This window comes from Ceratotherium simum, chromosome 32 (assembly GCF_057802395.1).
Source record: "Ceratotherium simum simum isolate JZ-2026a chromosome 32, ASM5780239v1, whole genome shotgun sequence".
Classification (NCBI taxonomy): Eukaryota; Metazoa; Chordata; class Mammalia; order Perissodactyla; family Rhinocerotidae; genus Ceratotherium; species Ceratotherium simum.
In genome coordinates, this window is record NC_141931.1 from 21,668,751 (window position 1) to 21,694,839 (window position 26,089).

The 26,089-nt window shown below is 45.5% G+C and overlaps 1 protein-coding gene and 1 long non-coding RNA gene across 3 annotated transcripts in view; one reads left to right on the plus strand and one right to left on the minus strand.

Moving 5' to 3' along the window:
• Nucleotides 1-3,084, minus strand: part of CAMK1D (calcium/calmodulin dependent protein kinase ID) — a 408,286-nt gene extending 405,202 nt beyond the window's left edge. Inside the window, exon 1 of one of the 2 annotated variants that reach the window (XM_087420821.1) lies at nucleotides 2,627-3,084. In XM_087420821.1, coding sequence (XP_087276947.1) covers nucleotides 2,627-2,718 — 92 coding nt within the window. In that variant the 5' untranslated portion in view covers nucleotides 2,719-3,084. The remainder of the gene's footprint in view (nucleotides 1-2,626) is intronic. The other variant, XM_004425363.3, reaches the window with a different exon arrangement.
• Nucleotides 1,731-23,683, plus strand: LOC147912981 (uncharacterized). The gene is made up of 4 exons (XR_015549363.1): nucleotides 1,731-2,068; nucleotides 9,678-9,772; nucleotides 22,741-22,822; nucleotides 23,448-23,683. It is a non-coding gene; the product is annotated as an uncharacterized LOC147912981 (long non-coding RNA).
• The last annotated feature ends 2,406 nt before the right edge of the window (nucleotides 23,684-26,089 follow it).

The window sequence follows — 26,089 nt, forward strand, 5'->3', positions numbered from 1 at the left end:
GATGGGCCTGGGAGTGATCTCCCTATTTAGACTCAGGCCAAGGTTGTTGGACTTAGCCCAGGGCATTCTGAACTTCGGACCACTTCTAGAAAGCCCAAGGAGACAAAATAATGTTGATAATCTAAAAGCTTTGAAATGTTACATACTTAGATAACAGGTTACCCCATAATTGTTTTCTTTACATAAATATTAAAATTAGCTTTTCAAATTCTAAAGTTAAGTCAAATTATTATTAAACATTTGTCATTACGTAATCCACAAAGTGGTTCAGCCCCATATGGATAATCATGAGTTGTTCTGCCTAGATTCGAATATCAGCTCTGACATTTAATAACCAGCTAATGTTTGGCAGGTCATCTAATCTCTGTTGCCTCAGTTTTCCCATCTGCCAACTGGGGGTAATAGTAAATACCTACCTCATAAGGTTATGATGAGAGTAAAATGAGTTATCATGTGTTTAAGGCATTTAGAAAAACGCCTGGTACTTGGTATTCAGTTAATAAAGTCATCTATGATTATTATACTATTATATCATTGAGTAAAAACATTTTGATCAATTTATTGTTTGTGTTTCATTCTTCTAGAACCCCTGCCAGCCCTATGGGACCTCAGTGGGAAGCTTCTTTTCAAAGTATTCTTTCTAAAGCAGAAGGCGAGCTTTGAAACCCTAACGGAGACCCATACCCAAGTTCACGGGAACGTGGTCAGAGTCCAAGAGATTGTTCTGCAAGAGTTCCACATTCTCTGGGCACCAGAAGGCAAATCCTCATCCTTCCCAGAGGCGGAAACCACCCGCAGTCATCCCCAAACAGCGCCAGCTACAGCAGGAGCCACTCCAGGAAGCCACAGCTCACTGAGCGTCACCAGCCCGGCCACTGCAGAGGTCCGGCTGCGGGGCTCTCCCAGGGAGCAGCAGTCAGTTGAGGAGACTGCATCAGCCTGCTTGAGGCTGCAGGCAGAGGGACCCGGGCGAGGGGCTCAGGTGGGGCTATGCCATGCAAAGGAACACACACTCACACCATGGGACTCCACTCTCTCTGGTCCCCTCATCCGCAGCCACATTAATCGGTCTCAGGATGACAAGCAAGGGCAGGCCTCTTGTTTCTCAGTAACTCGAGCATCTCAAAGTCTCAACCCCAAACGGGTATAAACCTCAACAGTAATCTTAAAAAGTTGTGACCACAACTCACCCCTTAAACTGGCCATGCTAAGAGGCAGCCCCGAGCTCCTCTTTATGAAAAAGCTAAGTCCTTTCTGTTTTCATTCTAACAAAGACAGAAAGTCTATACCCACAGGTGCCCTCCATAAAGTGCAGCACAACAGCTGGGAGACCCTATTCTGTCCTCAGCAAGTGTGCTTCCCTGGGAATCAGAAGCTTGGCTGGGAATGCTGCCTTCACAACTTCCCTCTGGGGGACCCACTGCAGATATAGGGGTCGGGGTGAGGGAAAACGACCGAATAACTCCAGTGGACTCTGAGTATGGGGCAGAAAACAATCTGGGTTTGAAAATGTGGTTCTGGGAAAGCAAATCGACCACCAAAAAAAATAAGGGAAGGGAAGAAAATAAGAGCACACTGATTTATCATCCAAAACATCTCCTCTTTCTCTTCCCAGCCTAATCAACACCTCCACGAACCCCTGCGAAATGTTCAGTTCATACAGCACATGCGTGCGTGTGTAAATATATACACTGACAGATACCGGTCAACAACAGATACTGATCACATGAGGGAAGAAAATAACTTGAACTTCAGACTCATCCAGTCCGTGCCTGCTTCTCTTTCACTATCTGCCTCCCTATCTATTCTGAGGCACTCCAAAACAAAACAAACAAAACCCAACTCCTGGGCAGCAAGGGAACAGCAGCGGAACTGAGCAGCACATGCTCGGAACCTTCACGCCATCGACTTCTGATTATTTCTGCTTTCTTGAGACGCAGCCACCAGCATGGGACCAAATGCAGCCCTGGAGAGAAGCCGTCTGTACAGCGACACTCACAGACCCTCCCCTGGAGACATGCACCCCCGCGTGTGCGGCGGAGCCTGTGTGAAATGGACAGACGCTCAGGTAAGGCTCTGCCCACACGTGACCGTGAACACTGCGAAATTCTTCCCTTCCCTAATCGCGTGGCCATCCAAAGTCTTGCCTACACCTAGTATGTGCAGATGTCAATTCTGTACGAACACACGATGGCAGGGCAGAAACGGGAACGACCGAAGCCCGATTTTCTCGTGCCCACGTCTCTCGTCGACGCGGTGCATCCACACACACGGTGAGTAAACGCACACAGCCAGTAAATAGGAAAATCCACCACGCTCAGTTCACAGTCACGCGTGGGGAGAAAGAGTGGAGAGGGCGGCGGTGGCAGGGGAAGTGGAAAGTCGCCCGCCGGCGTGGGCTGTCCTCCGAAAGCCCAGAGCTCCCCCCGCCCAGGAGCGGTGCCCACTCGCGCCCCGGGGCACAGGCAGACCCCGCGTTGGGGGCGCGGGGGGCTCCGCAGAGCCGAGAACCGGACAATGAGGACGCGGCGGCCAGCCGGTTCCTGCCGCGGTGGCGGCAGCAGGAGCCGCCTTTGCACCCGCGGCCGCTGCCGCCTCCACCCTCTTCTCCCCGGTCCCCACTTACGTTCCGAGGGTCTCCTTGAACTCGAAAATTTTCTTGATGTCTTCGGCTTGCTTTTTCCAGGAGGAGCTGCTCTCGCCGTTCTCCCGGGCCATGGCAGACGAGGGCGGCGTGCGCGGAGGGGGGCAGGCGGGGCGGCGGGGGGCGCGCGGGGCCGGGTGGGCGCGCTGAGGAGGGGGCGCCCGCGGCAGGGGCGCAGGGGGCGGCGGCGCGCGGGGCCGGGAGGGCTGGGGCGGGCGGCGCGGGGATGCTCGGCGCGGGAGCCGGAGGACTCGGGGCTGCGGCAGAGCTTCCTCTTCTGCAGTTTCCTCTTTCACTCTCGCCGCCGCCGCGCTCCCTCTCGGGCTCTTCTTTCTGCTCGTCTCGGGCACAGACTTCCTGCCGCCGCCGCTCGCCCGGCTCCTTCGCCGCCGGCTGCCAGCCTCACTTTCTGCTACTTTCTTGCCTCCCTTCTCCTCCCTCCCCGCCGCCCGCTCTGCTCCCTCCCTCCCCCCTCCTCATCCCCCCCCCGCGGGGTCCCCGCCCTCCCCGCGCGCCCCGGCCGCCACCCCGCCTCCCCGCCTCCCGCGCGCTGCCGCCTTCGGGGATGTCCTGCTCCCCGGGAGCGCCGTGCTCCGGGCGCGGGGGCACCGCCGGCCACTGCCCGGCCACGCTCCCGGCCGCCGCGCGCGCCCCGGAGCCCGGGAGAGGGCAGGTGCGCGGGACCCCGGCAGGTGTGGGTCACCGTCGCGCGCGCGCGCGGGAGGACCCCAGCCCCCTGGGGTGCTTTATTAATTCTGCAAAGTCAAGTCTCGGGGGCACGAGGGCTTTCCTCCCTGGCGGCGGGAGGGGGCGCCTCTGCGTCGCGCTCGGCCGCGGCGGGGCGGGGGCGGGGGGGCGAGGCCGCCCGGATGCGGGGCGCCGAGGGCGGGGGCGTCCTCCCCGCGCGCCCCAGGCGCTGGCCCCGGCCCGGGCGCGGTGCGGGCCCGCAGGCCAGGGGCCGGTTGTTACGGCGACGGGAGGCGGCGGCGGGGATGCGGCGGAGGTGGGCGTTGACTCGGGCCCCGCGGCTGGCGCTCCCCGAGCCTGCGGGTCCCTCCCGGCTCGGCGGCTGGAGCTAATTCGCATTGCACCAAAATCGGCGCTAGCGTCCAATTCTGGCTGGGGGGAGGGGGCCTCGTGGCCAGGAGGAAGCCTGGAGCCTCGGGGCCGGGGACGCGCAGGACGTGCCGGGCGCTGCCTAGTTTTCCCTTTGGGAGCTGAACTCCCGGGGTCCTTGGGCGCCCGGGCGGCGGGTGGATTCGGGGCGGCCCCGCGCGGGCTCCGTGCGCCGCTCGGGCTGCCCCGGCGGGAGCGGGCGGCGGGCCTGGGCTGGCCTGGGCCGGCCTTCGCTCCTGCTCGGCCCCTCCTGGTTTCTCCTCTCCTTGGCCGAAACCCAGAGACTTAGTGGAAGGAAGGTGAACGTCTGCCCCACACTCTGCTCGAAAGGATGGCTGCGCCTCCTGAGCCCCACCCGCGGCGGGCTTAATAGGGCACCCGGTGGCAGGGCATGTACCTCGAAACATCTTTTCCGACAGGCTGGAGAAACGAACCCGGTGTTCCCTCTGGCCTCTTATCTTGGAGGTGCACCGTGACTGCCCACCCCGCTCCCATGTCCGCCTGTCAGGGGGTGACCCATGTGCGATCCCTGTCCCCAACCTGCAGGGACTACCTCTTGTTCCAGAAAATTGTAGTTTTCTTTGTATCAAGACTATATCACTCCCTTAGGGCCCCTCGGCTGAGTTGGGTAAACAGCCCTGTCTCTTGATTGGTGACACCTGTCCCATTTTCCCAGGACTGTTCCAATTTCACTGTAAAAGGGAAAAAAATAATTCTACTCCCTGAAAAGGAGACTTCATCCAGCACCTTCTTCCTCGTTCTGACAGGCCGGATGCACGCCCAGTGCTCTCCCAGAAGAAGCACCCCCCGCCCCGCCCGCCCTCCACTCCTCCCCTCTTCCCCTGACCCCAAGGAGGTCAGAAGCTAACCTGGCTGCCCCGGCCCTGCACACCTCCATGCTAGTTTCCGTCTTTCAGGAGCTGTTAGCTTAAGGCCGTCCAGGCTGAAGAGAGCGAATAGAGGATAACTTGGCTGTTAGAAACACACTAAATCGACAAACCCAGTTTACAAGACAGATTACTAAGGAACCTCTCTCAAAGTTGGGGCACATCACCAATGTGCAAGCAAACAGCACCCCCTTCAATAAGAAATATATTTGAAGAACTATGGTATCTTTTATTTGTGTCAAAGGGTAGGTAATATGAAGAGTAGGATCCCGGCATAATTAAGATCCCAGTTGATGCTCTCCTGTGCCCTGCAGTAAGCATCTTCTGTCTTTTTCTCCTTCCTGTCCTCCCACTCCTCCTTCTTCTCATCCAGTGCTTTCCTCTCTGTTTCACCCTGCTCCTTGCCTAAGGATCAGCCTCCAGGGCTCACAAAACAATTCTTGGTCTCAGCTTTTGTCCCCAGAACTAAAGTGCTGAATCTCTCTCTTTCTCTCTTTCTCCTGACAAAGGGAGGCAGTTTTCCAGGAGCAGCAAAGAGGAAGGAGAGCAACGGGACAGTTGCACGTGGCTCTGTGGCCCTGACTTTACCTACCAGCCTGTAAGGTCCATGAGGGAAAGGAACAGATTGCCTTTTGCAGCACTGTATCCCCAGCACCTAGCTGGGGTAGGCTGATAGTAACTTACACATAGTAACTGATGGATGAATGGGTGTTGGATAGATAAAGACGAAATAGAGTTAAGACAGCTATTTGATGTTTGTTGTACTGGTGGAAATGCTATAGGGAGTTTTCTTTCCCTACTTCTTAATGATGTTCATTCAGCATTATCAAGTTGTCCTTAGCTAGATTAAGCCCTGGAGACAAGACTCAAACGTTTAATGGGGAGTTGAGGAGGCCAGACCCAGAAGAATGGATCCCGTGGCCCAAAGAAATAGGTAGACGTGCCACAGACAAATTCAGTCTGGCTTTAGTATAGTCGTTTGTCCCTTACTGGACACGGTGTAAAATAAAAGATCTTGATCCTGGAAATTGCAATAGAAACAAAACTCACCATTCTCTAGGAATGGTTAAGCCTTAGCCTGTACACTGCCTAATTCTGTTTACTTGAGGGCCCTGGCTTGGACTGTTCTCCAGTAACTGAGTATTTCCTTCAGCCTGCCGTGTTTTTCTGGAGGAATAGGTGATGGCTGCCAGGCTCTTCCTTCATCCCACCCCAACTCCACTGTCAATCAGTTATTACCTATCAGTCAGAAGCTGTCTGTTCTTCAACAATTCCACTCTAGAAAGCTCTGCCACATATTCTGGGTTCCTAAAGTTTAGGTCCCAAGTCTTTATATTTCCTTAAGCCCCTTAAAATTTTCAATAAAGAGCCCAAAGAAGAGGTACTTTTAATAACTCATCATTAAAGAATTAACTAATATTATTCCCATCTAACTCTTCTCCAACCAATCCTCCTGCCAATAGATCAGGTTTGCCTGGCCCAGGTTCAGAACTGGGCAAATGGTGTGGGGGAAATAAATACTATTTAAAGCAAATGCATAGACTAAATTTGAAATTTTCTAAATTACCTCTATTCAGCCTTTAATACCTAAAGTGATAAGCCAGGAAGGCAAGCTGGGGTAGTGGAAAGAACCAGAAACCCAGAAAACTAGGCTGAAGTCCCAGGTCTGTCGCCAAGTTTGCATGTAAGACACTTTACCTACCTGAGCCTGTAAAACATGGGTTGTAGAAGGGAGAATGGTATGTAAACTGGATGGTTTTTAGGACTTGTAAATCAGTGGGTTTTTTCATATGATGAAAAGCTTATCCAGAAGATCATTAATCATTGAAATCTTAAGAACTCGTTGGTCCAAAAATGTACTGATCAAAAATATTTTATCAGGTGGCCTCATAAAGATACAGCCTACATAAAAAAACTTGTTTAAATCTCAACAAGAAATATTGCAGGAAAATGTTTCCTTATTAAAAGTTGGGCATCATCCTCTCCACCAAATAGATTGTTTGACAACGCTTTGATGTTCGAGGCCTCTTCTCACAGATGCTGCAAAATTTTTGGCATCTTAAATTATGAACTTAGTTCTTAGAAATGGTTAAAAGGGAGTTACTTGAGCATATTTCCTATATACTGACGATTAACATAAGTTGTTGACCTAAGAAAAGTGTAGCTGAATGAGGAAACATACAGAACTGCCACCTTTGTAAAAAGCTGTCTGTCAGGGAGGCGAGGTCAAGAAGAGGGACTCAATCTTGTCGCTTCAGATCTCTGTTCAAGGAGGTAAAGACTGGACTGGCCCCGTGGCTTAGCGGTTGAGTGCACACGCTCTGCTGCTGGCGGCCCGGGTTCAGATCCCAGGCGCGCACTGACGCACCGCTTCTCCGGCCACGCTGAGGCCGCGTGCCATGTACAGCAACTAGCAGGATGTGCAGCTATGACATATAACTATCTACTGGGGCTTTGGGGGAAAAATAAATAAAATTGAAAAAAAAAAAACAGATAAAGACTAAAAGAAACTTTAGTCACAAATCTGGGCCAGAAAGAACCTGAGCATGATCCGAGGAAAGTTCCAGCTGGCCTGGAAAATGTCTAAGGCCCACTCCTTGACATGAGCCTCTTACGGATAGCTGTTCAGGGAAGAACTCATCTAGTTCATGTGATGAAAAGTCAAGATGGAACCAGCACAAGATCTTTACCAAATTCCTCCAATTAGAAAGAAAAAAAAAAGTGTGAAGAAAAAGGAAAAAACCAATGGCAGCAAAGAATCAATACGAGAAAACAGTTTGCTCTAGAACAGGTAAAATTTGTGTTCAGACATAGCATAATTTACCAAAAAAAAAACCTCATATAAAACAAGAACATAAAGCCAAGATGCATTTGCTTAGGGAAATTAGGGCAAGACAACAGAAGGAATTAAAAATGAGTTGGAGGGGCGCCAGCCCGGTGGCCTGGTGGTTAAGTTCGGTGTGCCCTGCTTCCGTGGCCTCGGTTCAGTTCCCAGCTGCAGACCTACCCTACTTGTCAGCAGCCGTATAAAACAGAGCCTGCCCACATATAAAATAGAGGAAGGTTGGTGACAGATGTTAGCTCAGAGCAAATCTTCCTCAGCAAAAAAAAAAAAGTGCTGAAGGAACTCAGGAAAGAAGCAGGAAACAAAACCACTATAGATATAACAACTATAGTGGAAATGGCACAAGGAAAATTGCTAAATCAAGAATAGTGGGGGGCCGGCCCCGTGGCTTGGTGGTTAAGTGTGCGCGCTCCGATGCTGGTGGCCCGGGGTTCGGATCCCGGGCGTGCACCGAGGCACCACTTCTCTGTCCATCCTGAGGCCGAGTTCCACATACAGCAACTAGAAGGATGTGCAGCTATGACATACAACTATCTACTGGGGCTTTGGGGGGAAAAATAAATAAATAAAATCTTTAAAAAAAAAAAAAAAAAAAGAACAGTGGGAAAATAAAAGGCACATGAACAAAGATTACCTAGAAAATTATGTGAAACATGAAGTTCAATATATTCATAAAGAGTATCCCTTCTGAAGAGACTGAAATAATGGAACAAAAAATATTAAAGACGTTATTCAAGAAAACTTTCCAGAAATGAAGAAAGACTTTAATCTACAGACCAAGGAGTATGTCATGTAGCAGAAAATATATGGGTGATCAATATCAAGACATGTCCTAGTATAACTACTTATCTCCAAAGAAATAATCCTTTGGTTTTCTCAGGGGAAAAAAAAATCAAGTCACATGTATTGGGGGAAAAAACCAAAATATATATATATATATATATATATATATATCTCAGCCTGTTAGAGACTTCTATAGCCACAGCCAATGATAGAAAATATGTTTATAAAGTCCCTAAGGAAATTGTCACATAAGAATTTCATAATAACAGCTAACAGTGAGTTCCTATTATATGTCAGGCCCTGTTCTAAGTGCTTTACTGTATTTATTTATTAATCCTCACATCAATTCTAAGAAGTAGGTAATATTGTGATTCCCATTTCACAGTGGAGGAGACCGAGGTTTGGAAAGGTTAAGTCCCACACTCCAGGTCACACAGCCTGAGTGAATTAACCCAAGCAGCCTGGCTCCAGAGCCCCGCTCTTTCTTAACTATGGCACCATCATCCTTCTGTCAAAGTGTTACTCAAATAAAAGGCACAAGACAAACACTGAGAAGCTGTTCTAGAAGGAGGAGGAATGGATGTTGAGCAGGCAAACATGACAGATGTCCATCATAATGTAAAAACCATCTTTTTTTTAATAAAGAAAAAGAATTGATAGTTGTTCAAAATCAAAATAGGAGAATGAAATGACTGCTAAATCCACAAATGTATCTTTTTGTTGTTGTTTTAGTTTCATTTTTTTCAAACCTCAGGGGACTTTTAAGTGAACACACCCCCTTGGATCTTTACCTAGTGGTCATAACCTTGATCTTTCTGCCTTAGACCTGAAACAAGTGTGGGACCTTTCCCGACATTCTCCCACACCTGGATTTTGCTTCTTCTATAACTGACGTTGAAACACAGTCTTGTCAGTTCATGTTAGAATAAAGAATCTATTCTTAACTCAAGGAAGTGCATTTGGCAATATGCACAGGTGCATTTGTAAAATTAAGGACACTGGAAACAGTAAATATGCTGCCTCTTACATGGGGAACCAGGCCTAAACAACAATGCTACCTCCCTAATTTTCTACCCAGAACAGGATCTCCAACAGACATTGAAATAGAATCTCATCAATTTATATTTGAACTTTATGGTATATTTCAAACAGCTGAGGGAGGTACATTTGATGGTGTACATAAATGCATTTCAAAAAAATTGAGGGCATTGAGTCAATAAATATGCCATTTCTTATAAGCAGAGCCAGGCCTAAACAACCAACCACAATGGCCTCAAAAAATTGCCCATAAAGGTTGATTTTTCTCCAAATCCTCATGTCTTTTAAAAATCTTTTCCTGTAAAAATGAGTAATTACCATAAGATGGGAGCCTGATTGTAAGATGTTCTTTCTTCCTTTTTAGCTATTTGAACCACAAACATTTTTGAAATGTAACAGTTCCTTAAATAATGTTGAAGAAGGAAAGAAATCAATCTTAAGAAATATTTCCAATATTTGGTAAGTTACCAGTTTTGGTATATCTGGGGGCATTGGGACAATGAATTGTAACACTGGTGGGCTGACAATTACATCCGTCAACCATTCTGAATGTCTTAATTTCTCTGTGAGACATCTGTACTTTGAAATAAATACACAGTTTGGATAGAAAAATAAACTAGGCACGTACCTGCCTTCAAGACGTTCAAAGTCTAAGAGACAAAGACAGACATGTAAACAGATTGCAAGAATAAAATATGATTAAGGCTATAATGGAGGTTGGCCCAGAGAGTGGTGGGGAAGCACAGAATAGAGAAGGTCCAACTTCCTGGAGGTGTCAGAAGAGGCTTCACAGAAAGGAAGACTTTTGAACTGGGTCTGGAAGGATCAGTAAGATTTTGCCAAGCAGAGAAGGGAGGGTGCAGATTTTAAGTAGAAGGAAAAACACATGTAAAGGTACAAAAATCAAAGAAAGATGTGTCCATCAGAATAGTCTGGTGACAGTCCCCAAATCTTAGTGGCTTATAATAACAAAGGTTTGTGTCTCACATCCATCATAAATTGGGTGGGGACCTGCTGGCAGAAAGTCTTGAACTTGAACTAGTCGCTGTGGCGGAGGGAAATCAAGTCAGATCTTGCACCAGCGGTTACTTGCTCTGTCCTGGAAGTAACACACCTCACCCCACTCACAAGCTATTGGCCAGAACTAGTGACACAGTCTCACCCAACCACAAGGGGGCGGGAAGTACAATCTTATCATGCACTCAGAAGGTGGAGAGCCAGAACCATTTGGCAGAGAGCATTAATGACCACCACAAAGGCCCCCCAGAAGGCTCTGCGTTCAGGAAATGGTGCTGTGTATGACAAGTTAGAGTGCAGTGAGCAGAGAGGAACACAGATGAGGCCGGAGGAAATTGAAGCATCTGTTTGTGACAGGCCTCGACTGTCCTTCCTTTGAGGCCCCAAATAAATGTTTTAAGTGCTTCAACAAGTGTGACAATCAGAATTGAAAACATAGCAACACCCCACCCTGCACTTCAGTAATGGCTCTGTCACCCATGAAAAGTATATGGGCTTGTGGTTTCCTTGCTAATCTTGGTTGAGCACAGCTTAACCACAATACAATCCTGTCCACCTCTGCAGGAATGTAGACCAATAGCTCCAGAGAAAATTTTAGTATTGCATCCCACATTCCTACTTTTTTTTTTTTTTTTGTGAGGAATACCGTCTCTGAGCTAACATCCATTACCAATCCTCCTCTTTTTGCTGAGGAAGATTAGCTCTGAGCTTACACCTGTGGCCCCCTTCCTCCGGCTTACACCGCCACAGCATGGCTTGATGAGTAGCGTGTCAGTCCGAGACTGGGATTTGAACCTGCAAACCCAGGGCCGCCAAAGCGGAGCATGTGAACTTAACCACTACGCCACCAAGCCAGCCCCCTCCACATTCCTACTTTTGATGTTAGTAAAAGATTTCAATTTCTACTTAGTAAGGAATCTTGAAGTTTGGGGTGAAATCCTAAGGATGTGCAAAGACTAATTAGCCAGGATTCTAAAACGCAATCTGCTATTGGGACATCCCCTGCAGCCATTAGTCTCAAAGATAGTCAGGGGCAGGTCACTGAATCTTAACTCCAGTCCAATAGAGCTGTGGCCCTGGAATCATGTTATTGGCGAGTGGGTGGGTTCACCATGCAAATATGACTTTGCAAGCAGCCTGATGCAGGAAATAAGCCAACAAGTAATTGGATTTGTCAGTCGGTCTGGCGAGGGCTGTCTGCATGTTCAGGCTTTTGCCTTAGGGCTACAACGAAACAACAGAGTGGGTAGCAATAGAGGTCTTCTTTAAAACACAACTTGGGTGAAAGGCATGTAGCTTGTGTTCCAATATTGGTACACCAAATAGAGTTCAAACTAGAGCAAAGTGTGTGCAAAATAAAAGAACCCAGGTCTCATCTGATGCCTAACACACTCCCTGACTTCAGGCACTTTCCAGTTCTTTCTTCAAACGAGGATAACATATGGGGATGCATAACATCTGCAAAGCACTTTGGACTCCTCGGAAGAGAGGCAGTCGATCAACACAAGGTATTAATAGTACGCATCTTTTTTTTTTTAAATAGCTGTCACATCTGGCTCTTTGTTTTTTTACCTGGATTATAAAATGAATGGTTTAAAAAGAAAAAATATTCTACCAAAAACACATCCACACATAAGGCTTCCACTAGATTGTTGCATTTTATGTTAGATGTAAATAATCTTGGAATGTCACAGATTCTTACTTCTGGAGGGGGGTTTTCTAGCTGAAGGAAACCTGTCAATTAGCCAGATCCTGCCAATACATTATTCCTAAGAGTGTCTTGGCATTAACTCTTCAAAACCCAAACTTTAAAAGTCTGTAACTGGGGGAGCTGGCCTGGTGGTGGTGTGGTTAAGTTCATGCGCTCCGCTTCAGTGGCCCAGGGTTTGCAGATTTGGATCCCAGGTGTGGAGCTATGCACCGCTCATCAAGCCATGCTGTGGCTAGCATCCCACATATAAAGCAGAGGAAGATGGGCATGGATATTAGCCTAGGGCCAGTCTTCTTCAGCAAAAAGAGGAGGATTGGCAACAGATGTTAGCTCAGGGCTAATCTTCCTCACCAAAAAAAAAAAAAAAGAAAGAAAAAGAAAAGTCTGTAACTGGAAACATATCCGTTTTTATATTTAAACCATAGACCTACAAGCAGAGACCAATATTTTTATAAAAGCGAATGACTTATAGCTTAATTTTAAAAAAAGGATATGCTCCTTCAAGCTGACAGAGTATCCCTGTTGGCCACGGTAGTTCTTCTGTTTCTCCAAGGGTTTCCAAAAACAGAGGGAAGGTGAGGGAAATATCCACCCAAAAGTTACCAGGCAAAAAGTCACATCAGTGCTTCTCAGCATTCATGGAGCAGCTGCTTTTTCCAGGTTCACAGATTGAGGAGTCCGTGGAATTTACACCTCAGATGTACACAAACCAGTGTGTGGAATTATCGGGGTGTTAACTACACCCGTGACAAATGTAGTCACTCTGCTTAATGCAACTGCTGGCCTTAAACTGACACATTTAGGAAAAGATGTTTAAACTACCAGCCCGAGAAGAGCCTTCCTTCTAGTTAAATTTACACGGGAACTAAGAAAAGGGCAGAGTGATGAACTGAGGCCTGAGTAGCTCTCAGGCTCCTTGGCCTCCCCCATCATTCCCCTCCCGGGAGAGGCCCAAGCTTCCAGATCTCAGACAGCTCCACAGTCCCCTCAAGGTTAACAACGGCGCTTCCTGCTGAACCAGCCAAAAACAACACTGGAAGTGGGTTTATTTTTACCCCAGGCTTTGTCATCTATCATGACTGAAAAACTAAGAGACAGGTTTTGGCTGAATATCCCGTGGAATATTCAAGATCTCCATGCGAGATTTGGCCCTCCGTCTGCCTGCTGCATTTATCTTGTTTGGAGTGGCCTTCTTCTTCCTCCTGCCAATGTTCCTCATTAGCAGGGATATTTGTATTCAAAACAAGAGGCTGTCTCTCTTGGTCAGGCTCCGGAGGGATCCTGTGATGACATCGTAATGCAGCCCTGATGATATCACAGCTTCTTTCATGGGAACAAGTCACTGATACCTTGGATGACGTGGTATATTAACCAAAGGGATTGGGGGGGACAGATTTAGATATCTCTTGCAGATTTCTTCAGCACACAGAAATAACAGCAAAAACTTGCTTTATGGAAAGGCCTTCTCTCTGGATCCAGGTATCTTTCATTTCTGGAGGATATCTTCTCCCTGGTTTCCAAGATGGAAATTATATTACCTGCTGATCTGATCCCTTCTTGAATCACAAGACTCAGCTGTGTGATGTATTTGTGACTCCTGTTACATTCCAACTATTCGCTCTTGGTTTTCAAAGTCCTCTGTTCGTGGAACTGGCTGTGTGTCTCCTTTATCATCCTCCATTCCAGTCTCAGAGCAAATTCAGAATGACTTAGAAATTGGTTACCGCGCACCGGACACTGTGCTAAGCCCAGACCCATCCCTTTACTCTCTGTTTCCGTTTCAATTTCCAGCTCCTTCCTATTCCCAGTTGGTTTTTTCCCAAGCACCAAACTGCTACCTGCTCTTCTCAAATCCCACTAATGCTTCTTTCAGGATGGCTTTTGACAGATGAGGAAACTAAGGCATCAGAACTTGCCCCAGACCACAAATCTACGCAGAGGAGAATGGAGCCTACAGTACGGTTCTATCCAAAAGCAAAACCCAGTAGACTCTACTGCCTCCAAGCAAATCATTATTGAAAGGAGGGCTTTGGGTGAAAGCCAGGGGTAACCACCCCTGATCTTTACATTTCGCATTCCATCACAACTCTCATGCAAAAACCCTGACAGCAAAACCTATGTTTCTCACATAAATGCTTTTATTTATAAATAAGTACCAAAGCCAAATTCAGAAACGAAATACACTAGAAAAAGTTTAAGGCCTACATAGGTCACTGTCTGGTCCTGGGAATGGCACTGGGACCAGGGGTCCTGCCTAGAGGGTTCTATTCTGCTGGGGAGAGTGGGGAAGCAGTGATGGTCATTCACTGATAACAATACAGATGTTAAGCCTGTGGTGTTCGGCTGTCTGCCTTCTGTTGAGAAAGTGGGGTTTCCCCAGTTCTCCCTCGTGCCCTGACCCCTCACCCTCATTGAAGATGCTTTTGCTCTTGGCAGTCCCTTGAGGGGGTTTAAGCCATGAGGCAATTAAAACCCAAGAAGCTGGGTGTGTCGTTCTGATTTTGAATCAAGGCGGCCTTCCTGATGCCCAGTTCTGACTCAGAAATCCAGCAGGGCTCTGGAACCCCTGGAGTTGCTTCGAGATGTTCCCCTCATGACCAAGCACAGAGCTGCAATTTCTTCTTCATTACCATACCGGCCTATTTCACAGCAAGTAAACAATCACAATGTAAAAATTCTATCCTAAACCCTCCTACAGATCCCTGGCAGAAGGTCAGTGGGGGTTTTTCCTCTGTTGCTCGGCTGACTCAGATCTCTCCTCTCCCCGTGGCTGCCTTGAGGAGGCCGAGGTTCCAGGTTTTCTGGTTTCAAAATAAATTGGCAGAAATCTGCAGCGATGCCAATACCGCCCTCCTGCCCGCAGGCAGCTGGGTCCCAGTGGGAGGTCTCTTAGCAACCAGGCTCAAATCAAATATTTGGGCGTCTGGACACATTCTGATTGGAATGAGCTCATGAACAAAAACTTCTCTCTTTCCCTCAACGCAGCTACCGAGGGTTATGAAAAGATGCTGAGCCTGTCAGTTGCCTCCTTGTACTGGATGCGTCTGTGACTCACGCGGAACGTTAAATGAGAGGCAGCCCCAGACTGGCAGGCCAGAGATCCGACTTCTATTTCTGGCTTGATACACATCCTTGGACAAGACACTTGAACTTTTTTGTTGCTGTGCCTACACAAAGCCCAAAGTTTTAATTTGACCCTCTGCGTGCAGGCTTTTCACCAGAAATCAGAATATTCACAAGCTCGCAGAGGGCATGCACTCCAGTTCAATTCAGAGGTGAACCAGGAGGAAGGAGAGTGTCAGAGCCCTCTTCCTCCATCTGCCATCATATCCTCCCCCACCAGCCTCCCCTTCAAATGACAAATGGGAGGGAGAAGGGGGCAAATGGGTGCTCGCCAAGAGAGTTTCACATCTTTTATTTTCCAAACCCAAATCCCAGGTTTATGCTATTCCTGTATACTCAGGAAAGACTAAATACATCGAATTTGGCTTTGGATGCTACTTCAAATTGACATCCTTGTGTTCAGGGGAGGCTTTATCTCATCTTTTATATCTATAAAATGGAGCTTTTAAATTCTACTCTCCTGATCTCATGAGAGATGGGGGGCCAGGGCTCCCCTCCCTCAACCAGCATGCCCACCCCTCCTATTTCTGAATGACCATCATAATTATGGAATGTACCACCTCATTGGCCACTCCAGTTGCTTATCTCTGTGTGCACAGATGTCTAACCTCTTCACTGAGCCTCCAAAAGAAGATGCCATTTCTTATACCCCCTTGTCACCTTTTAAGTCACCTTACCCACAGCCCGAGGGGCAGACACCACTAGGTCCTAAAGAAACACTTGAATTTAATGAACACCCAAACTCATGGGCCCGAGGATGCTCAAACAGGGCAGCTTGAAGAACTCCTGCCAACAGAAAATGCCATCTGTTCTTTCAATGGAAATGAGAAGTCAGAGGGTGGTGAGTAGTGAAAAGAGCCTGGGCTCTGGAATTGGCACCACTGGTTTGCCTCAGCCACTCTCTAGCTGTGTGGCCTTGGACAAGTTGCATAACCTCTCTCTGTCTCTGTTTCTGTATCTGGAAAATGGAAATAACAGTAGTTCTCCTTTGCCGGATTGAATTAAATTAAATTGAAGAAAATTAAATAATGAGTAACTGTAAAGCATAACACAAAGGCAGTCAATAAATGGTACTTCTTATTGATGTCATGACTTTTTCACCCAATCATTTGATCGTTAAATAAAAACATACATGGGTATTTAGTTGTTCTGATTATAAAATTATTTTAATCATTTATCTCAAAAGCTGCGGAAGAGTATTGAATGAGGTAATCAGGCACCCAGCCTCTATGGCTTAACGTAAACCACATTACCATTTCTAAATCACCCCTTAGTTAAAAAAAAAAAAAGGGTATCTGTGGCAATAATGGTTGATAGAGCATTTATTAAAATAATTTTTGTCCATGGAAATGCAAAATTTAACCATTAAGATGCAACAGTGACCCTGAATTCCATATTGCACGACCTCCTTCCTTGATCTGCTTTGGAAGCAGCCTGAGCTGTTCTCTGGGGAGACTCAATTTTTGTTGATTTTGTTTATACTATAGAAGATGCCGGGCTTCAAGCACGGACAGACCTGTTCCTTCTTTTTTTTTTTTTTTTGTGAGGAGATCAGCCCTGAGCTAACATCCATGCCAATCTTCCTCTTTTTTTTTTTTTTTTTTATAACACCTGTGCCCCTCTTCCTCCAGTTTATGTGGGACGCCGCCACAGCATGGCTTGACAAGCGGTGCATCGGTGCGCGCCCGGGATCGGAACCCCGGGCCACCACCAGCGGAGCGCATGCACTTAACCACTACACCACTGGGCCAGCCCCCAGACCTGTTCCTTCTGAAATGAGCCTGAACAAGGCTTGACAATAGATGCATTTTATCCTTTTCACTGTCATCAGCAAACAAAGAAGCCAGTATCATCTATAATAGCCCCAGCTGGAATGAGCCCAAGCGTCTGACAGGTTGAGACCATGTTTTCACAAAGCAATGGGATATAATACTTTCACTTAAGGTGAAGAATCTAGCCCAAATAATATCAAGTGAAAAACTAAAACAAAATAACCATGATTGTATCGATCTAACAACCAGGTTTATAAATTAATAACAGGAAATAGGATCTTCTAAATAGTAGAAGCTGTTATGAAGATTTGAGCTTGAGCCCCAAGAGTATGCTTTTCCAATATGTTTTTATTTTAAAATACACACCCTTTGATTAAGCACTTGGTCATCTTTAGAAAGTAACCCTTTCTCCTAGTCAATGTTTATTGAGCATTTACTATGTACCAGGCACTGTTGGGGCAGCAACAGTGAAAATAATTAGTTTACTGTTCTCATGGAGCTTACATTCTAGTGTGAAACACAGACAAAAAACAAAAATGTTATTGAACCACTTTATAAAAAACTTTCACGTTTCAATTTTACAGCCTCACTGTCAAGAAGCTAGGGTTTAATGAACACATCAGATAGATGAGGGAACAAACATGGCCAACGTTAGCTAGCTAATAGATGACAGGCCCAGGATTTGAACCTAGGTCCTCTGGTACTTCCACTTCTGGCAACAGCAGACTGAGTAATTCAGATCAACCCTCCCACCAAAGACAACTTGAAAAGCTGCATGAAATATTTGTTTCATTTTCTTAAAAGCATCAAAGCAATAAGAAGGTGGTGAAGAAACACCTGCCAAGATCCAGGAGAGGACAAACCCCAGAGACGCTGGCCTAGCCCACAAGGCTTTTATCCCAAGGCATTTGTCAATCTGGAAAAAAACAGCTTTGAAAATAAGCTCTTGTTTTGATCACCTCACAAGGCTGAAGCCCAGAGCCTTCCAAAGTTGGGGAAGCAGATAAACCACTTGCCATTTAAGCTGGGTCCCTAGGGTTGGGAGAAGGGGAAGTGTATACCTCTCAGGCTTACAGACAGGTTCACATCATCATTGAGTCCAGGGAATTTCAAACTTTGCGCTTGGATTAAGGTGGCTTCAGATGGGAAGTACCCTTGATGCCTGGCAGACACAAGTGAAAAACTTCTCTAGAAAAAGATTCCACCATTATTCATATATATATATATATATATAAAATATCATATATATATTCAATGCCTGATATATATGTATTTTTTTTCAACGTCTAATGCCATATAAGAGAATTGAAGCTCCCAAGAAAACAGGACCTTATGAGTGGAAACAGGCCCACAAAGACTTCAGAAATGAGACTTCTTAGATACAGGCTATAAAACATCTCCACTTACTATATTCATAAACATAAAAGCCACACTTGAAAATTTTGACAGGGAACTGGAAACTATAGAAAATGACGTAAAAGATTTTTAAAAGAGCCAAATGGAAGTTTCAAACTGAGAAATATAATCATTGAAGTTAAAAAACCCAATGGCCTGGTTAATAGAAGTGAGACTTAGTGAACTGGAAGATGGGTTGGAAAAAACTATCCAGCATTCAGCTTGAAAAGGGAAAAAAAGAACAAGGAAAATATTAAAAAAGAGGATATATTCAAAAGGTGTAACATACATTTAATTGGCATCCAGAAAGGAAAGAAATATTGGAACAAAGGCAATAGTTGAAGAGATAATAGCCAAGAATTTTTCCAGAACTGATGACAGACATTAACTCACAGTTTCAAGAGCCCAACAAATCCCAAGCAACATGAATTTTTTAAAAATCCACAGCTAGATATGACACAGAGAAGCTGTAAACAACCAAAAACAGAGAAATCATGAACCTGGATCATCTGAGGCTGTTTGGCCCTTTTTCCACTTTTTTGAGGCCCTTTTCCATCAAGGCCTGAGCATGAGTCCTTGCTATTCTTCCACTCACCCTGGACAATTTTTAAGTGGCCCTCTTTTTATGTAAGCAGAAATGCCACTGGTTTCTAGAACATTCCTAAATGCTACAACTAGTTAGGAGTAATCAAACGAATGAAACGTGCTATTAAACCAGCAGGTCAAGAAGAGTGGATTTTTAACTCACTTAAAAGCAAAAGAATCAGCAGGGATCAGGTGGAAATAAAATACGAATAATAAAAATATTTCACTCTTCTCTCAATGGCCAGTTACCTGTGTGAACCAATGATCCCTTATGTGTGAAGGTAAAATAGAATTCTATATAAAGTAGAATTCAAGGATGATCAGGGAGGGGTCGATTTAGTTTTTAGACTGTTCTTTATGGGTGCTCCAAACACCAGGCACTGTATTTCATTCGTCTTACATGCTCAGTGTCTGAACTAGGGCCTGGATTACAATAGGAAGTCATATGTTAACTTGTGAGTGAATGAATTTGTAGACAAAGAGAGGCAATTGTACCAAGCAGATATCAGGGATGTTGACCACCAGGGAGGTTTCAGACAGACAGACTGTCTAACTCCCTAGAGAAAAGAAAAACTCTTCATCTTGTTTCTTTCATCTTCTCCCATCACACGTTATATGCTGCAGTTTCTAAAAATATAAAGATTTTTTAAATTTAGCGTGAAAATGGACTTATATGAAATGGCAGCATATTGAGTCCCTTCAAGAAGTACAGCCCTGTGCTTGGTACTAAGCGCCAGCACTAGAGGGCATGAAAAGATGGCCATGACCCTGAAATAGTCACAGCGCTGTGGCAGGTCTTCCCATTCTACACCAAAACAGCCTTCCTGGGGACTCCAACTCTTGTCCCCAGCTAACTATAGAAAGCCTACCATCCTGCTCAAGGAGGGACAGGACATAGTTGAAAGGGCACTAGGCCAGGAGTCAGGATATGAGGTTCTAGACAAGGTGATCCAGGCTCAGTCCTGCCTCTCACCTGTGCTCTGTAGGCAGGTCACTTCCTCCCCAGGGGCCTAGTGCCTCAGCCAAGAAAAAGAGCTTAGAATAGAGCAAACCGTGGGGGGATGCAGGGGTGAGTGGAGGAGGGCATGTTCTGCCAAAATCTCTATGTAGTGGTGAGATGTGTAGTTCCAAACGGCCTCCAGGTGATTCTGAAGGGCCCTTTCCCAGAAGAAGGCCATGCACAAGAAGATGGTCCCTAATGTCCCTAGGAGAATTAAATGTTTGCAATTTTCCCCTATACCTCCATATCCTCCCTCTCCCCCTCTTCTGTTTCTGCCTCTATAAGAATCAGGAGAAGTGGAATTTATACAACAGATCCCCCTGGCTCTAGCCCCACGCTTGATATGCTTAGTCACTGCAACAGATGAGTTGAAAGCCAAGTTGCAGCCCCCAAAGCCACTCTGTGGCAAAGCAGATCCCACATCAGGCTAATTAGCGATCAAAATGCAACTACTCGAAGCAGCATTATCACCAATCCGAGCTGACAGCAGAGGGACGCCCACAGGGCTGTCAGTGGCCATCCCTTGTTCCCATCAGCCTTGCCTCTCTCTCTCCCATAGCCCTTACTGCCATGTTCTGCCTCAAATTCCAGCCTGTGGCCTCATCTGATGTCCCCTGTCACACCAGGAGCTTTATTAGAGTGCTCATGTTCTGTGCATGAAATGGTACCCAGAAGCCGTTCCTTTCGTTTGGGGGGCCCTTTATAGTTTCTAAAGAGTGTTAATATTGTGGAAGTCCATTATGAAATGTTGGGTTGCATGGCCTCGGGAGGATTTGAGGGTACAGAGAAGTGATTTGCTCTCCATTTAAGGAGTTATATACAGCTTTCCTGAAATCATTGGCTGCAGCCCTACAGAGGAGCACAAAATACTTACCCACCTCCAAGACTCATTTGTGCCCGAGACTCATTTGTGCCCGGGAAGAATAATAGCTATCCCTCATTGTCTTCAGATGTTCACAAGGTGACTCTGCTGTTACATCACTGTTCATGGGCCACGTGCTTCCTTTGGCTTTGCCATTTAAGAGGATGAATTTACACCAATTCATCCAGCCACACTCTGGATCGGCTCCCTGCCCTGTGATCAGTGGCAGACAGAGAATGTCTGGCTGTTGGCTGCAATCATGGAAAAGAGCAAAGCTCACTGGTTTAGACCTGGCCAGACCTGTTCTTAATGGGCAGAGGACAAGGAGGGCAGATGTACCAGCCATGGAGCCATCCCTAGTGTTTGGCAATTCTGTAATTCCTACAGGCTCAAACAACCGGAAATCCCAGTCTGACAGCCATGGGCTCACTCGAGCCTATAGATAGGACTTGTTTTGGCCAGAGACGGTTTTTGTTTTTTTGTTGTTAAGTTGCCAACATGTAAAATGTAGGAGATTTCATACAAAATTCTGGATTCTTTGCTGCTCCTGAAAAATCAGAAGCTCTAGAACACTTCTGCCTAGCTGTCATCACTTGGAGCTGAAGAGTCCTACTTGTTTAGACAGAGCACTCCGGTCACCACAGTCCTACCAGATGTGGAGCCAGGTTTTGCGGGGCCTGAAGCTTATGTAATGTGGGGCGACCTCGCTAGAAAAATCAATCAAGATGGTAACAATAGAATTGCTAGAACCCTCCAAGGGCCTGAGCAAGTGATGGGTCACAGAGCTTAAACGTCATGAGTTTCCACGGTACATCCACCTCAGTTCCCCTCTCTCTGCCTCTGGTTTCACCCCCAGCCCCGTGCCTGTGTGTGCTGCCTGCCCGCCCCGCCCATGTAGGCTCCGAGTCTGTGACTTTTAACTGTACCTCATAGCCATCAGTTCCCACCACCATTCCTCATTCCAGCCCTAGTTTCCAGTATAAATACACCTGGGCCCTCGTCCTATAAGGCAGGCCCTACCCTCCCTAAAACTCCAGTAACTAAAACGCAGGATATCTACATTTATTTTAAAAGGTAGTAAAAAGAAGTCTTTATGCTTTACAGCTCCCTCTCCTTTGCAAGGTTAAAAGGAGAGGAGAGTCCCAGCGTCTGCCTAGAGTTAATATAGAAAGTGAGACCTTACTGGTGCAGAGATCTGTGAACAGCACAAAGAGACGAGGGAAGGGTAATAAATGTCTGCTCAGTCTACAGCCTAATTTCCATTGGGTCTGGGATGCTCACGAGGCCCCCTGATTGTCCACTGGTCTCTAGATGACCTTGTTTTAGGGGATAGGGTAGAGGGGAGACATGCAAAAAAAAATGTTCTCCAAGTGGGTGGTGGACTATACTGCCATAATTACATTAGGAATGAGATAATTGACAATATTTATTGAGCACCTACCGTGTACTAACTCTACCTCCAGTATACCAAGTATTATTGTACTAGATGGCACACGGTGGCTGCCCCGTGGGTACTTGCAATTTAGTTGCAGAAACAGGCACCCACAGAGAAAGTTAGGTAACAGGCAAATATAATAGAGGCTTGTAGGAATTCAGAGGCCAGACTGGGATGATGTTCCTGGAGTAGAGGTGAACCCCAGGGGTCTTGAATGTGCAGGGAGCAGCACTGAGGAAATTCCAGATGGGGAGAAGGGGTCCACGGCTTAGGGGACCAGGATGCTGGGTCTGGAGGGCCAAAGGATGAGCTGGAAACAAAGAAAGATAAAAAGAAAGGTAGGTTAGGGAACCTATCAGGAAGGCACCTGAATTCTGGATAAAGGTCTTTGCATTGTCTGACTCACTCATGGAGCACAATAAATATAATAAAAATGCATGTGGGCAGAGATTTTCAGTTTACTGAAAATAGACATCGTGGCTTATTCCCATTTGATTCTTATTTATGCTCTGCATCACACAACACAGGTTTATTGTAGAAAATCGGGACGATACCAAACCGTAAAAACTGGAATTCTATCAACAAGCGATAACCACTGTTAACATTCAGGTGTGTCTTCATAATTTTTTTTCAAAAACGGGACAAGAATATCTATTTTCACTAAACATCATATCGTGAGATTTTCCCCATGTCGTTGAATATTGTTTGAAAACATGATGTTTACTAGCTGCATAATATTCCATTTTCTTGATGTGCCATAACGTTATTAACAATTGCTCTCTGTTGAACATTTAAGTTGCCTCCAATTTTTCATTATTATAAATAAGGCTACAGTGAACATCCCAGGATATAAATATTGGTCTGCACCTCTCCGATTACTTTGTGATATGAAAGTATTAGAGCAAAGGGTGGGAATATTTCTAGAACTCCTGATACATATTGACAAATTGTTTAAAAAGAAGATTTTACCAATTTACATATTTACCAGGAGTACATGAAAGGGTTTGTTTTCCTGCAGATGTATCCTAGAGTTAACTATTATTTTTTTAATCTTTGCTAATTTGATAAATGAAAAATAGAATCATAGAATCGCATCTAAATCATCATTTTTGTTACTCGCGAGTAACAAAATTTTTTATATGCATTTTTCATTAATGTGTATTCCTATGAATTATCTGTATTTTCGCTCATTTTTCTATTGGTACAAAGCATTGATCATTTTATATTTTAACAGCTCTTGGGCCAGCCCCGTGGCTTAGCAGTTAAGTGCACGCGCTCCGCTGCTGGCGGCCGGGTTCGGATTCCGGGCGCGCACCAACGCACCGCTTCTCCGGCCATGCTGAGCCCGAGTCCCACATACAGCAGCTAGAAGGATGTGCAGCTATGACATACAACTATCTATTGGGGCTTTGGGGGAAAAAACAAGTAAAATTTAAAAAAATAAAAAATAAAAGCTCTTAATATATTTGATTGCTGTTTGGTATAATGTGTGTTTTAATTTTGCTTGATATTTTGACCAAAAAATGTTTTACACTTTGTATAATCCCATCTATTGATCTTTCCCTTTTTAATTTCACTCTTAATCCATCTGGAATTTATTTTGACATGCCTTTACCTCTGATGATGAAAGTAAATATAACTTGAGACTTCTCCTAGGCAGTTCATTTTCCAACCATCATTCATTAAATAATTTGTTACATAAATTCATCCTTTTAGCAACAATTTGTGAAAGCTCCTTTGTCATCTACTCTTATGTGTTCTGGGATCAGCTTCATGACTATCTTCTCTGTTCTGTTCCTCTGTGTTTTACTATTTAGGCCAATAACACACTGCTTTAATTACTGTAATCTTACAATACACATATAGAACTTTTCGCTGCTTCAGAGATCTTTCATGCATGTGCTTTCATAAATAATTCTATTTGAAAATAAAAACCATCGATTCCTCTCATTTCTTTTCTCCTAGTTATTACCCGTGTAAAAGACAAATAGTCATGTAAAAGACATATAAAAAAATAATCATGTAAAAAAACAAATGTGCTGAGAAACAGATGTCTGGGCTAAACCTAAGAAAGGATCTTCCAATTCTGTGCCTCTTCTGTGGTGAAAAACCTTAAAATAAAAAGCGTGGTCAGGTTATAAAAACGGAACACTTACAGCATTGGAAAAATCAAAACAAAATAGTAATGGGGGGCCAGCCTGGTGGTGTACTGGTTAAGTTCATGTGCTCTGCTTCGGTGGCCCAGGGTTCACAGTTTCAGATCCTGGGTGCAAACCCACACACTGCTCGTCAAGCCATGCTGTGGCGGCGTCCCACATACAAAATAGAGGAAGATTGGCACAGATGTTAGCTCAGGGCCAATCTTCCTCACCAAAAAAAAAAAAAATCCCAAAACAGTAAGGAAATCTGAACATAAGCTTGTTTTGATTTATTTTTCTTAATTGAGAATAGGTGTATTAACCTCAAGGCTACCTGAATCCATAAAGGAAGCCAAGCCTTGGAGGTAGAAAGTTATGATCATTGGAACTTTACTTTCCTAAACAGAAACCTTTTGGGATAAGCAGAGAGTCTGTAGAAGTAGAAATGAATTCACTTACTCTACTCTTTAGAAGTGATGCATGAGTCACTGGCTTTACATTGAACTTCATCTACTGGGGCTCAGATTCTTCTCTAAAGAGTGTCTGCAATGATAGGTGCCTACCACCTACCCAGCACCCTCCACGTGGGATCACTGTGTACGATCAGTGTAGGATCGGCTGTCAAGGATTTAGGAATGTCTGTCTGGTTCATCCAGCTATAAAACATTACAGATCAACTTGACTCGTAGCCTTTGCCATCATCACAAGTCACGTCACAGCTGAGTCCAACCAGCCTACTTGATCAGAACATGGTGCCAATGAGGTCCTGGTTGTTGATTCTCCCTCCACTCCCAAGTCTTCCTCACACCCCCACACTTAACTAGCCTTGAGAATGAGTACCCTGGTTCGCAAGCAAACTCTGAATAAGCTGTGAGTCAGTACAACCCATCACCATCACTAGGAAATAACTAAGGTGCCCACCCTCTTAGATAGAGATAAGTCAGTCTGCCTCACCTGCTCGGTTGTGAGCTCTTCCAAGACAAAATCTGTGCTTTATTATTGCTCTACTATAAATGGATGGCACCTGACAGTCAATCAGTACATGCTTCTTGAATGAATGAATGAATTGCGACATTTGAAAGACAGTTACCAGTGGACTGGGCTAGATAGTAGTTACTATCAGTTAAATTCATGATCTTAGCAATTTTGAAATTTTTACGTGGCCTGAGTATGGATGTGATTCCTTTTATCTAGCTATCTATTTTGAACAACCCAAAAAGAATGTCAAAAAAAAGGTATGTGTAATAAGCAGCATCAGATCCTCATCTTCTTGGAGCTAGAGAGGCAGCCTTGCATTTTTTTCTGTAAGTGAGTAAACAAGAACAGGATGAGGGGGAGAGAGGGGCTGTGCATAGGAGCAGGTATGCAGAGGCTGCCATTAAAAACAAACACTAGTGGGGCCGGCCTGGTGGCGTAGTGGTTGTTTGCGCACTCCGCTTTGGCGGCCTGGGGGTTCGCACGTTCGGATCCTGGGCACGCACCACCGCACCGCTTGTCAAGCCATGCTGTGGCGGCGTTCCATATAAAGTAGAGGAAGATGGGCACGGATGTTAATGCAGGGCCAATCTTCCTCAGCAAAAAGAGGAGGATTGGCAACAGATGTTAGCTCAGGGCTGATCTTCCTCGCACACACACACAGAAACACTAGTCTAGGAAGACAGACCCGTGAGGCATCCGATTTTCTTCACATTTTCTTTGGGTTGTGTTTTCAAGGAAACTGATATTCCTGAGGAATGTC